Source organism: Ranitomeya imitator, chromosome 1 (genome assembly GCF_032444005.1).
Source record: "Ranitomeya imitator isolate aRanImi1 chromosome 1, aRanImi1.pri, whole genome shotgun sequence".
NCBI classification, from domain to species: domain Eukaryota; kingdom Metazoa; phylum Chordata; class Amphibia; order Anura; family Dendrobatidae; genus Ranitomeya; species Ranitomeya imitator.
This window is the reverse complement of record NC_091282.1, coordinates 803,437,328-803,451,387: the sequence shown is the minus strand read 5'-3', so window position 1 is coordinate 803,451,387 and position 14,060 is coordinate 803,437,328. Positions and strand designations below refer to the sequence as shown.

General features: G+C 49.0%; 1 protein-coding gene across 2 annotated transcripts in view; it reads left to right on the top strand.

Moving 5' to 3' along the window:
- The window catches only part of WDHD1 (WD repeat and HMG-box DNA binding protein 1), a 104,594-nt gene that overhangs the window by 63,388 nt on the left and 27,146 nt on the right, over positions 1-14,060 (top strand). Inside the window, exons 19-22 of one of the 2 annotated variants that reach the window (XM_069738673.1) lie at positions 1,275-1,504; positions 3,110-3,249; positions 4,273-4,329; positions 12,919-12,962. In XM_069738673.1, coding sequence (XP_069594774.1) covers positions 1,275-1,504; positions 3,110-3,249; positions 4,273-4,329; positions 12,919-12,962 — 471 coding nt within the window. The remainder of the gene's footprint in view (positions 1-1,274; positions 1,505-3,109; positions 3,250-4,272; positions 4,330-12,918; positions 12,963-14,060) is intronic. The other variant, XM_069738680.1, reaches the window with a different exon arrangement.

Here is a 14,060-nt window from a genome sequence, read left to right as displayed (position 1 = left end):
CTGTCAGTCACATGACCTGTCTATTATGTGTATGTGTGAGCTAATATATACTGCCAGGGGGAGGGCTTCCTGTTGGCTGGGGATTTATCAGGCTGCCAATTTATCTTACAAATACTGAGGTAAAAATGCTGAGCAAATAACGTGTTAACGAGGTCTAATACAGGAGATCACACAGGTATATACTATATACAGGAGGAGATGACACACAGGTATATACTATATACAGGGGAGATGACACACAGGTATATACTATATAGAGGAGGAGATGACATACAGGTACATACTATATACAGGAGGAGATGACATACAGGTATATACTATATACAGGAGGAGAAGACACACAGGTATATACTATATACAGGAGTAGATTACCTACAGGTATATACTATATACAGGAGGAGATGACATACAGGTATATGCTATATATAGAAGATGACATACAGGTATATACTATATACAGGAGGAGATGACACACAGATATATACTATAAACAGGGGAGATGACACACGTATATACTATATATATAGAAGGAGATGACATACAGGTATATACTATATATAGGAGGAGATGACATACAGGTATATACTATATATAGGAGGAGATGACTTACAGGTATATACTATATATAGGAGGAGATGACATACAGGTATATACTATATACAGGGGAGATGACATACAGGTATATACTAAATACAGGAGATGACATACAGGTGTATACTATATATAAGGGAGATGACAAACATGTACTGTATATACTGAGGTGAAAATGAGAGGTGTGAGGTGAAAATGAAAAGGTGTGAGTGCAAAATGAGAGGAGTGAGGGAAAATAGTGTAGTGATCGGAAAATGACAGATGTGAGGTCGAAATTACAAGTGTTAGGGGGGAATGAGAGGAGTGAGGGAGAAAATGAGAGGTGTGAGGGAGAAAATGAGAGATGTGAGGGGGAAAATTAAAGATGTGATTGGGAAAATGAGAGGCGTGATGGGAAAATAAGAGAAGTGACGTGCTATAACTAACCACAGATATTTACTATGCCCAGGCAACGCCGGGCTCTTCAGCTAGTATATATATATATACACACATACATACATATACACAAACACACATGCATAGGCACATATCTACACACATGCATACACATACACACCTATATATATATATATATATATATATATAGATACAGTATATAGGCACATATGTACACACGTACATTCACACATACATACACACACACGTACACATATTCATATACATAACTCTTTTCTGTTCTATAGTTGTCCTGCAAACTGGAGCGTGAATTCCGCTGCGTGGAGCTGGCCGAGCTCATGTCTCAGAACGTGATGAACCTGGCTATTAAGTACGCCTCGCGCTCCAAGAGGCTAATTCTGGCCCAGCGGCTCAGTGAAATGGCTCTAGAAAAAGCCGCAGAAATGGCATCTGCACAACAGCAGGAAGATGAGGAGGAGGAAGAAGTAGAAGATTTCCGCAGCGGGCTGACTGCTGGGTAAATACAGTAGGGTCTGTCGTAACCAGGCTGTCCTACATAGGGCAGGATGGACACTAAAATCTCCCTCGTCAAAACATGGAAAAAAATATTACAAACTTGTGCCCCTTTATTTTACATATTTATATTTCTGCAGCATGTAATATAAAAGGCTGAATGTTCATATAACGTGTAACTGAAATGTCTAGATTTAATCTGTTTCTCAACTTCTTGGGAAAGCTGTGGAACGACGCGGCGGCCATCACGGCTTCCTCGGTTCATTCTCATGCTGGATTCTGCAATCAAGTCTCGCGTTTTGCCACGTGTGTTGCAGCGGGTGAAATGGTCACTGACATCTGCAGCACATGTTGGAAAACCGATGAATCTGCAGCATCTGTAAAGTTTACACTGCAGATATTTTTCCAGCATTGCATGAGATGTCCGATAATCTTGTGCTTAATGTTATAAACTGCGGCACATTTTCTGTATGAGAATCTGTTGCCTTTTTGCTTCATGCAAATGTGCCGTAAAGTCCGGTCTCCCAGCTTTCCCACACTCTGAATGGCTGAGCTGCACTCAGTCTGTCCTGAAACCCTTCGGGATGGTTAGATCTCATTATAACCGTACATTAACCCCTCCCCGACATGGAACCTGCCACACGCTGGCTTTTATAAGGTGATCTGCAGAAATCCACAGATCGGGTTGATGAGATTAGGCGGCTAGAATAATTCCTCTTAAGAAGAACTGCTAAATCTGCAAACAAGCCTGCTATTGTTACACTGAGCGCCACACACCAGCGTCATGGTCCTGCTTTCAGGAGATTGAGGATTACCAATAATCTGAAGTTGCATGTGAACACCGGCCATTTAAACGATCCTTACTCAAAGCAATAGTCTCTTCTTCCTCTGGAATCAATAACTCTTGTCTCGCATTCACCAGAGACTAAATGTATTTTTTCTCATGTAAAGCAGTGACCCGCCATCTGCCCTTAGTACATTTTATTTATTTTTGTTACTTCTATGGCCGTCTTCAGCTCCTCGTTTTCACCACTAGGTGGAGCAGGCATATATGTCCATTTATGGACAGTCCGGGCACGTTATATGATGGGTTACAGGTGGATATCTGGCTGCAATTTCTACATATGGAAGACCCTCAATGCTGCTTGTGAAGAGGTGCCAAATAGAAAGCATCCTCGGTCTTCAAAGCATGCTGCACATTTTCTGTAGCAATTTTTCCTTAGGATTTATGTTTGTTGTGTGCCCATCTGGCCTTATTTTGCATTGCATGGTCCTGGTCCAGTGACCTTTCAGCTTGCAAGCTGTTAACATCTGGCCTTAAGGCGCTCGATGCTACATAAATGCCAAGTGACTGCAGTAAGATTCATCACACTATGGAAGGAAGGACCTGCAAACCACTAAATGACTCCGGTATAATCACTGACGTTGGGACAACTGCCGCACCCAATCCATAGAGCCTCTGCCATCGTATCATTTAAACGTAGCTCGCCCCATACTTAACACAGATGGCTGCACCGTCTGCGAGGTGTATAGTCTGAACGGTCACATAGGAGGATTTGGGTCACTTTCCAGAATTTCATTAATCGATATATTGGGTACTTTCTTATAGATACAGCAGGACAGCCACAGAATGGGAGAGGCCGAGCTCCAAACCAGCGACACGGGAACTGGAGGCGAATTGTGAGGATGGAGATGAAGAAACGGATGAAGTTCAGCAGCCGGACACTCCCCACCTAAATAAGAAGAATAGTATGTTTATTGCAAATCAATGTTTTACATGAAGCATCATTAATTTACTTATTAGTTTACAGGGAACCTGTCAGCAGATTTATACAGCTCCACTCATGGACAGCATAAAATAGCGACAGGCTACTACATGGCAGCAAACTTTAACACAGCAGCGTATCAGCCTGACACTAATGTTCAAAAGCTGCACTCACTGTTCTGCTGGTGCAGTCACTGTGTACATACATTACATTACTGATCCTGAGTTATATTTTGTATTATACCCCAGAGCTGCACTCACTATTCTGCTGGTGCAATCACTGTGTACATACATTACATTACTGATCCTGAGTTACATCCTGTATTATACTCCAGAGCTGCACTCACTATTCTGCTGGTGCAGTCACTGTGTACATACATTACATTACTGATCCTGAGTTACATCCTGTATTATAACCCAGAGCTGCACTCACTATTCTGATGGTACAGTCACTGTGTACAGACATTACATTACTGATCCTGAGTTACATCCTGTATTATGCTCCAGAGCAGCACTCACTATTCTGCTGGTGCTGTCACTGTGTACATACGTCACCTCCTTTGTTACACTCCAGAGCTGCACTCAGTATTCTGCTTTATTCTATTAGCACAGCTTACAGTCGCACCCTAACAGCTCAGAGACCTGCAGAGTTGTGATTAGGGCTCTTGGTTTTGGATTACTGCAGGTACTTGGGCTCATACTTCGTCCTCGTTCGCGTTTAATAACTGAGGCAGACCTCACCGTCTCTGCTTCTTCTGTGACTCTGGTTTCCTCTTCTACAGTATAGTCACTATATTCATTTGTGATGTTTTTATCCTTTCTCAGAACGATGTGAGTAATTGCTCCCACATGTCTCTCTGGGTCTGGTGCACGTTCTTCTGTAGTAATGGGGACAAGAGCGTTTCTTTTGTCTTGCTCATCTGTTTTTTTCATAGTTTAATCAGAAGTCATTTTCTACGGTCAGATTTATACTATTAAATTATCGGATTACATTCTCCTTTTCACAGCACACAACCCTTTCAGCAAAACTGTGGCTTCACCTGAGCGGCCTCCTTCAAAGTCCGGTAAGTGACCTTCCATGTGGGGAACAGTTCACACGCTGCAGAAACGCAGAGAGGTTTCCAGACCATAGTATCCCTGTGTTATGGATTGTTAGACTTGTCACGCTCCTGTACCACTTACACAGTAACATGATTGAGGTTGCTTAAAAATAATCGTTCTTGGCAGCACATCAGACTGTGTAAAGAAGACATGCTGCCGAGAACAATGATGGTGTATGTGGACAGAGTGATGGTGGTAGCAATCACATAGGTGCAACCGGCCTATGTAAAGATGACATGCTGCCGAGAATTATGATTCTGTATGTGGACAGAGTGATGGTGGTAGCAATCACATAGGTGCAACTGGCCTATGTAAAGAAGACGTGCTGCCGAGAATTATGATTCTGTATGTGGACAGAGTGATGAAGGTAGCAATCACATAGGTGCAACTGGCCTATGTAAAGATGACATGCTGCCGAGAATTATGATTCTGTATGTGGACAGAGTGATGGTGGTAGCAATCACATAGGTGCAACTGGCCTATGTAAAGAAGACGTGCTGCCGAGAATTATGATTCTGTATGTGGACAGAGTGATGGAGGTAGCAATCACATAGGTGCAACCGGCCTATGTAAAGAAGACGTGCTGACGAGAATTATGATTCTGTATGTGGACAGAATGATGGTGGTAACAATCACAGAGGTGCCACCAGCCTGTGTAAAGAAGATGTGCTGCCGTGAACAATGATGGTGTGTGTGGACAGAATAATGGTGGTTACAATCACGGAAGTGCCCCTGGCATGTGTAAAGAAGACATGCTGCCGAGAACAGTGATGGTGTATGTGGACAGAATGATCATGGCTACAATTACGGAGGTGCCCCCGGCCTGTCTGAACGGGCAATAAATGGCCAACAATTGGCTTCTATGTAGGAGATGATTGGTGATTTACCAGCCATGGTCGGGCTAAGTTCACTCTCTTAAAGGGAAGGTGCCACCAGTTTTCTTGTATTTTGTTTTTTTGTGAAATTAAGCTTAAAATAGTAATTAAAATGTATTAATGCAATGTTTGCACTGTTTGCAAACATTTCTATATGAAAAATATTATATATTTTTCTACAAATATAGATATTTACCACTAGGGGGAGCATTTTCCGTTTTAGACCTCAAGCAGCTATAGTAAGATTTAGCAGCTCTGCCCCAGGGATATTAGACCACCCAAAAGGGGAGGGAAATGGTGATGTCAGCAGTTACTGCCCCAACAGTAAGAATGAAGAGCAGCATCACAGGGCAGCACCATTTTGTGTGTGACTGCCCTGTGACCTGCTATCACCTGCAGTTACTGCATCAGAGGAGCAGAACACAGTGGGCTCAGCAGCATCTGGACCCAAGAAGAGTGAAGACATGTGGTGTGCATGGAGCAGCATTGGGAGCTGTCTGGGAGCTCCAGCTCTGCAGTGAATAGCCAGGCATTATGGAGGGAGGGGAGAGATGCATTGTATGGCTAAGGCCGGGGTCACACTAGACCGCAATACCGTAATATGGACGAGTGCAATGCGATAAAAAATCGCATAGCGCTCGTCCCAATGTTAATCTATTGGGCAGCTCCCATCATCCGATATTTTCTCGGCCGTATTCAGGATCCGAGTGAAATCGCAGCATGCTGCGATTGTCAGCGTATCTCGGCTGAGAATCGCCAATGAGTCTATGGGGGTGAGAAAAAAATAGCACAGCACACGGACCATCAGTGTGACGTGCGAGAAATTCTCAGGCATTGGGCAGGTGACAGGAAAGGCTCAGCCATTATTTGCTCATTTTGCAAGTGTGTGAGAAAATCTCACCATACGGACGCCATACGGATCATTGGATGCGAGAAAATCGCATCCTCGCACTGCACACGGATCACTGTTTTGGTAACATTTGTGCGATTCTCGTCCGTCAAAAACGTTGTGTGTGTCCCCGACCTAAGAGTGACTGATGGGAGAGAAAGAGACGTGAAGTATGATGAGTGAGACACATATGGAGTGTGATGGGGAGATACACCTTGAGGCTGTGCGCACACATTCAGGATTTTTCGCATTTTTTTGCGTGTGTTCGCTATAAAAATGCGATAAAAACTATTTAAAAATGCATACATATGCATCCCATCATTTATAATGCATTCCGCAATTTTTGTGCATATGTTGCGTTTTTTCTGGGGAAAAAACGCATCGCAGTAAAAAACGCAACATGTTCTGCGCATGTCGTGTCTCCTTTGATGTGGGCTCCGGCGCTGAGCCCAAATCAAAGTCACGACATGTCGGCTGTTTTGTACAGCTGACATGTGCGCGCAATAGCGTCAGGATGGTCACCATAGAGGTCCTTGAGACCTCTATAGTTACTGATGCCGGTTTGCTGTGAGCGCCACCCTGTGGTCGGCACTCATAGCAAGCCTGTAATATTCAGCTACGGAGCAGCAATCTGATGATCGCTGCTATGTAGCTGAGCCGATCGAGTTGTGCCAGCTTCTAGTTTCCCATGGAGGCTATTGAAGCATGGCAAATGTAAAAAAAATGTTTTTAAAAATATGAAAAAAAAAAAATAAATAAATTAAAGTTTAAATCACCCCCCTTTTGCCCCATCAAAAATAAAACAATAAAAAAAAAATCAAACTTACACATATTTAGTATCGCCGCGTTCAGAATCGCTCGATCTGTCAATAAAAAAAACCATGACTGACATGTGCCCGCAATAGCGGCGGGTGAAATCGCGATTCAACCGTTCCTCTGTATGTGTTTTCCGTCTGGCGGAAACAGCTGTTTTGACGGATCCTGCAAAAAACGGATGAAACGTGTGGCCATCCGGCGCTAATACAACTCAATGAGAAAATAACGGATCCGGCGAAAAAAACCTGATCTGGCAGAAAAAAAAGGAACTTGTGGAAAAAAACGTATCTGGCGGGAAAAAACGGATCCGGCAGAAAAAACTGATCTGGCAGAAAAAAGGAACTTGTGGAAAAAAAACAGATCCGGCGGAAAAAAACGGATCAGGCGGGAAAAAAAGGATCCGATGGAAAAAAAACTGATCTGGCAGAAAAAAAAGGAAATTGTGGAAAAAAAACCGATCCGGTGGGAAAAAAAAGGATCCGATGGAAAAAAAACTGATCTGATTGAAAAAAAAGGAAATTGATGAAAAAAAAACGAATCAGGCGGGAAAAAAAGGATCCGATGGAAAAAAAAACCTGATCTGGCAGAAAAAAAAGGAACTTGTGGAAAAAAAACGGATCAGGCGGGAAAAAAAGGGATCCGATGGAAAAAAAACGGATCTGGCAGAAAAAAAACGGATAAGGCGGAAAAAAACGGATCAGGCGGGAAAAAACGGAACTGGCAGATAAAAAAAAAGAACTTGTGGAAAAAACCGGATCTGGTGGGAAAAAATGGATCCGGCGGAAAAAACTGATCTGGCAGAAAAAAAAAGAACTTGTGGAAAAAAAACCGGATCAGGCGGGAAAAAAACGGATCCGATGGGAAAAAAAACCTGATCTGGCAAAAAAAAAAAAGGAAATTGTGGAAAAAAACGGATCCGGCGGGAAAAAACGGATCCAATGGAAAAAAAACCTGATCTGGCAGAAAAAAAAGGAAATTGTGGAAAAAAAACGGATCTGGCGGGAAAAAACGGATCCGGCAGGAAAAAAGTGGATACGGCGGGAATTACCGGATCCAGCAGGAAAAAATGGATCCGGTGGGAAAAAAATGGATCCGGTGGAAAAAACGGATCTGGCGGAAAAAAACGGATTCTGCAAATATGCTCGCAGGATGCGTTTTTTTCCCTATAAACTTGTATTAGCGACGGATCGTGACGGATGGCCACACGTCGCGTGGTCGCGTCTGTCGTGCAACGGATCCGTCGTGTTTTGGCGGACCGTCGGCACGAAAAAACGTTCAAGTGAACTTTTTTTGTCCAGCGCGTCCGCCATTTTCTACCGCGCATGCGCTGCCAAAGCTCCGCCCCCCTCCTTCCAGACTTCAGAATGGGCAGTGGATGTGTTGAAAAACTGCATCCGCGGCCCACGTCGGGCACAAATTTCACAACGTGCATCGGTACGTCGGCCCGACGCATAGCGACGGACTCTTACAGACGCAAGTGTGAAAGAGGACTTTATGAGGGTTGAATTAAAACAAAAAAAAAAAAAAAACGCGTGGGCGTTTTGCGCCAGAGGGGGAAAGCTGACGGCCGGGGGCCAATATCTGTAGCCTGCTATGAATATCAGCCCGCAGCTGTCTGTATAGCCTTTACTGGCTATTAAAATAGGGGGACCCCAAAAAAAAAAATTGCGTGGGATCCCCCTATATTTTATAGCCAGAAAGGCTACGCAGACAGCTGCAGGCTGATATTCATAGCCTAGAGAGGGGCCATGGATATTGCCCCCGCCGCCCCCATGCTACAAATACCAGTCCGCAGCCGCCCCAGAAATGGCGCATCTGTAAGATGCGCCAATTCCGGCACTTAGCCCCTCTTCCCACTCCCGTGTAGCGGTGGGATATGGGGTAATGAAGGGTTAATGTCACCTTGCTATTGTAAGGTGACATTAAGCCGGGTTAATAACGGAGAGGCGTCAATTATGACACCTATCCGTTATTAATCCAATAGTAAGAAAGGGTTAAAAAAAACACGCACACATTAGGAAAAAAGTATTTTACTATTCTTCATTTCACCATACTTACCATACTTCAGCGCCTGCAAAAAACGTAAAATAATAAACCGTATACTACCTGTCCACCGTAGTCCAATTAATATCGAGTGTCCCACGACGATCTCCCCTATAGAACAGTGACATCGGGTGATGTCACTGCTCTATAGGACCCTCAGTGACACACTGACAGGAGACAATGGCTCCTACAGTGCATCACTGAGAGGTTACCTTAGGACAAGGTCTCACTTTATGGCAATTGCTGCCTGGGAAAAATTCTCATACCGCAATGGCATAAAGTGAGACTAGGGACTTTTTTTTTTACAGCGGCGGAGGAATACAGTGGTAGAAGGATACCTTCCTGCCGTCATTGTGTTCTTGGAGCCCCTAGAGAGCAGTCGCATTATCTGATGCTGCTGCTCTCCACGGGAGATCGTCGTGGGACACTCGTGGATTTCTGCGGACAGGGAGTATATTGGTTGTTTGTTTTTTTCATATTTTTTTACAGATGACACTGGCTTCGGGGAACAAAATGACAAGTAATGGTGAGTATGAAATCTATGTTTAATGTACTGTATGTCTATAAGTATGTAATGTATTGTATGTAGCATGCATGGAGTATTTATGTAGCATGTATGTATGGAGTATTTTTTTTTTTTTTTTCATTCAACACATTAGCCGGATGATGGGACTATTACTGTCCCATAATTGGCTAATCTGTCAATCACTGTCATTGTAGCAGGCATCGTCCGATGGGACTTGTAGTCCCATCGGACGATGCTTGCATACACGCACAGAGACCCCCCCACGCCGCACAGACCCCCCCACGCCGCACAGACACCCCCCCACGCCGCACAGACCCCCCCACGCCGCACAGACCCCCCCACGCCGCACAGACCCCCCACGCCGCACAGACCCCCCCACGCCGCACAGAGACCCCCCCCACGCCGCACAGAGATCCCCCACGCCGCACAGAGATCCCCCCCACGCCGCAGAGACCCCCCCACGCCGCACAGAGACCCCCCCACGCCGCACAGAGACCCGCCCACGCCGCACAGAGACCCCCCACGCCGCACAGAGACCCCCCCACGCCGCACAGAGACCCCCCCACGCCGCACAGAGACCCCCCCACGCCGCACAGAGACCCCCTACGCCGCACAGAGATCCCCCACGCCGCACAGAGATCCCCCACGCCGCACAGAGATCCCCCACGCCGCACAGAGACCCCACCACGCCGCACAGAGATCCCCCACGCCGCACAGAGACCCCCCCAAGCTGCACAGAGACATGCCGCACAGAGACCCCCCCACGCCGCACAGAGACCCCCCCACGCCGCACAGAGACCCCCCCTCGCCGCACAGACACCCCCCCACGCCGCACAGAGATCCCCCACGCCGCACAGAGATCCCCCACGCCGCACAGAGACCCCCCCACGCCGCACAGAGACCCCCCCACGCCGCACAGAGACCCCCCCACGCCGCACAGAGACCCCCCCACGCCGCACAGAGACCCCCCCACGCCGCACAGAGACCCCCCACGCCGCAGAGACCCCCCCCACGCCGCACAGAGACCCCCCCACGCCGCAGAGACCCCCCCACGCCGCACAGAGACCCCCCACGCCGCACAGAGACCCCCAACAGAGACCCCCCACGCCGCACAGAGACCCCCCACGCCGCACAGAGACCCCCCACGCCGCACAGAGACCCCCCACGCCGCACAGACCCCCCACGCCGCACAGAGACCCCCCACGCCGCACAGACCCCCCCACACCGCACAGACCCCCCCACGCCGCACAGACCCCCCCACGCCGCACAGACCCCCCCACGCCGCACAGACCCCCCCACGCCGCACAGAGACCCCCCCACGCCGCACAGAGATCCCCCCCACGCCGCAGAGACCCCCCCACGACGCACAGAGACCCCCCCACGCCGCACAGAGACCCGCCCACGCCGCACAGAGACCCCCCACGCCGCACAGAGACCCCCCCACGCCGCACAGAGACCCCCCCACGCCGCACAGAGATCCCCCACGCCGCACAGAGATCCCCCACGCCGCACAGAGATCCCCCATGCCGCACAGAGACCCCACCACGCCGCACAGAGATCCCCCACGCCGCACAGAGACCCCCCCAAGCTGCACAGAGACATGCCGCACAGAGACCCCCCCACGCCGCACAGAGACCCCCCCACGCCGCACAGAGACCCCCCCTCGCCGCACAGACACCCCCCCCACGCCGCACAGAGACCCCCCACGCCGGACAGAGATCCCCCACGCCGCACAGAGACCCCCCCACGCCGCAGAGACCCCCCCACGCCGCAGAGACCCCCCCACGCCGCACAGAGACCCCCCACGCCGCACAGAGACCCCCCCACGCCGCACAGAGACCCCCCCCACGCCGCAGAGACCCCCCACGCCGCAGAGACCCCCCCCACGCCGCACAGAGACCCCCCCACGCCGCAGAGACCCCCCCACGCCGCACAGAGACCCCCCCACGCCGCAGAGACCCCCCCACGCCGCACAGAGATCCCCCACGCCGCACAGAGACCCCCCCCACGCCGCACAGAGATCCCCCACGCCGCACAGAGACCCCCCCTCGCCGCAGAGACCCCCCCACGCCGCACAGAGACCCCCCCACGCCGCACAGAGACCCCCCACGCCGCACAGAGACCCCCCACGCCGCAGAGACCCCCCACGCCGCACAGAGACCCCCAACAGAGACCCCCCACGCCGCACAGAGACCCCCCACGCCGCACAGAGACCCCCCACGCCGCACAGAGACCCCCCACGCCGCACAGAGACCCCCCACGCCGCACAGAGACCCCCCACGCCGCAGAGATCCCCCACGCCGCAGAGACCCCCCCACGCCGCACAGAGATCCCCCACGCCGCACAGAGACCCCCCACGCCGCACAGAGACCCCCCCAAGCTGCACAGAGACATGCCGCACAGAGACCCCCCATGCCGCACAGAGACCCCCCATGCCGCACAGAGACCCCCCATGCCGCACAGAGACCCCCCATGCCGCACAGAGACCCCCCATGCCGCACAGAGACCCCCCATGCCGCACAGAGATCCCCCATGCCGCACAGAGACCCCCCACACCGCACAGAGAGGGAGAGCGACACAGGGGAGAGTGCAGTTTCCCGGAGATCACTGGGATTGTGGGGAGGTGGAGACAGAGCAGGAGAAGCACACGGCAGAGTGTGAGAGCAGAGGATGTCTGCCCAGAACCTGCAGTGCCTGGAGTACAGAGGAGAAGTGAGGGCTTCTTCTCTCCTGCGATAGAGAGCAAGTGGAGCTCGGCAGATATCACTGGACTATAATAAAATGGCGGCCAGTCACACCTACAGCAGTGAGTTGTGCAGCCCACAGAGGCGTGCCCAGCTCACTGCTAATGCTGCTGCAATGTTACAGATAGGGTCCGAGCCGGTCTATTATCTCCTATGTCCATGGGGTGCCGTAATCTGACACTGATAGTGCCCTGCTACTGCTGCAAAACCAAGATGTCAGCCCCCAGTGCATTCTTTCTACTCATATATCACACAAAATCTGTTTTACATGCATTCAAATCTGGGTTATAACAGCATGTTATGCTACATTACATTGATTAATTAATGATCTACAAACGGGGTACCTTCCCTTTAAGCGGAGATCTCATGATGAGTATTTGGTGCTTCAGATTTTTTTACAATAATTTGTTGTTGTTTTTTTAAAGTTTATATTTTTGTATTATGCATTTGCCAGGTATGTGCACACTGATTCTTCTGAGCAGAAACTCTACAAATCTGCCTCGAAAACTTGGAGTTTCTGCTCCAAAAATAGACTCTGTGTGCACATACCTTTACCACATTTATTTTTTTTAGAATGGAGGACACCTGTTGACACGTGATTATTGAACTGATGCAGAATCTCTAATCCGTTTTCATTAACTTTCTTTTCTCTTGTAAAGGTGCGATCGTGTCGAGCAGCCAAGGCAGAGTTAACCCTTTTAAGGTATGAACTTATTTTGTGGTTTAATATCAATCAAGCACCTGATTGTGCATCTTTTGGTTATGTTCCTGTACAGACGATCTGTGCAACGGAGAATCCGCTCTGCTTTACAGGACGCTGTTGTGCAGGAGATTGTAAGAGATCTTACACTGCAAGTGTATTTCACAGTGTGCGGATATGTAAACCTTAACAGTGAATGCTGCAGAAAATTACCTATATAATTCAGGATTTTGTATTTGTGTGTATGTACTGTATATGTGTGTGTATAGGTAGGTATATGTATGTGTGTTTGTGTGTGTGTATATGTATGTTTGTGTGTATACGTGTGTGTGTATATGTGTGTATGTACTGTATATAATCCTCAAATAGGTAATTTTCTGCTACATTCACTGTTAAAGGGAACCTGTCACCCCCAAAATCGAAGGTGAGCTAAGCCTACCGGCATCAGGGGCTTATCTACAGCATTCTGTAATGCTGCAGATAAGCTCCCGATGTAACCTGAAAGATGAGAAAGACGTTATATTATACTCACCCAGGGGCAGTCCCACTGTGGTCCGGTCCGGGGCCTCCCATCTTCTTACAATGACGTCCTCTTCTTGTCTTCACGCTCCGGCGCAGGCGTACTTTGTCTGCCCTGTTGAGGGCAGAGCAAAGTACTGCAGTGCTCAGGTGCTGGGCCTCTCTGACCTTTCCCCAGCGCCTTTGGGCAGGCAAAGTACGCCTGCGCCAGAGTCGCAGCGTGAAGACAAGAAGAGGACGTCATTGTAAGAAGATGGGAGGCCCCGGACCGGACCACGACACCCATCGGACCGGACCGCAGTGGGACCGCCCCTGGGTGAGTATAATCTAACCCCTTTCTCATCTTTCAGGTTACATTGGGGGCTTATCTACAGCATTCCAGAATGCTGTAGATAAGCCCCTGATGCTGGTGGGCTTAACTCGCCTTCGATTTTGGGGGTGACAGGATCCCTTTAAGGTTTACCTGTGCGCACACTGTGAAATACACTTGCAGTGTAAGCTCTCTTACAATCTCCTGCACAACAGCGTCCTGTAAAGCGGAGCGAATTCCCCCTCTCAATATATTAGTTTTTTTGTTTTTTT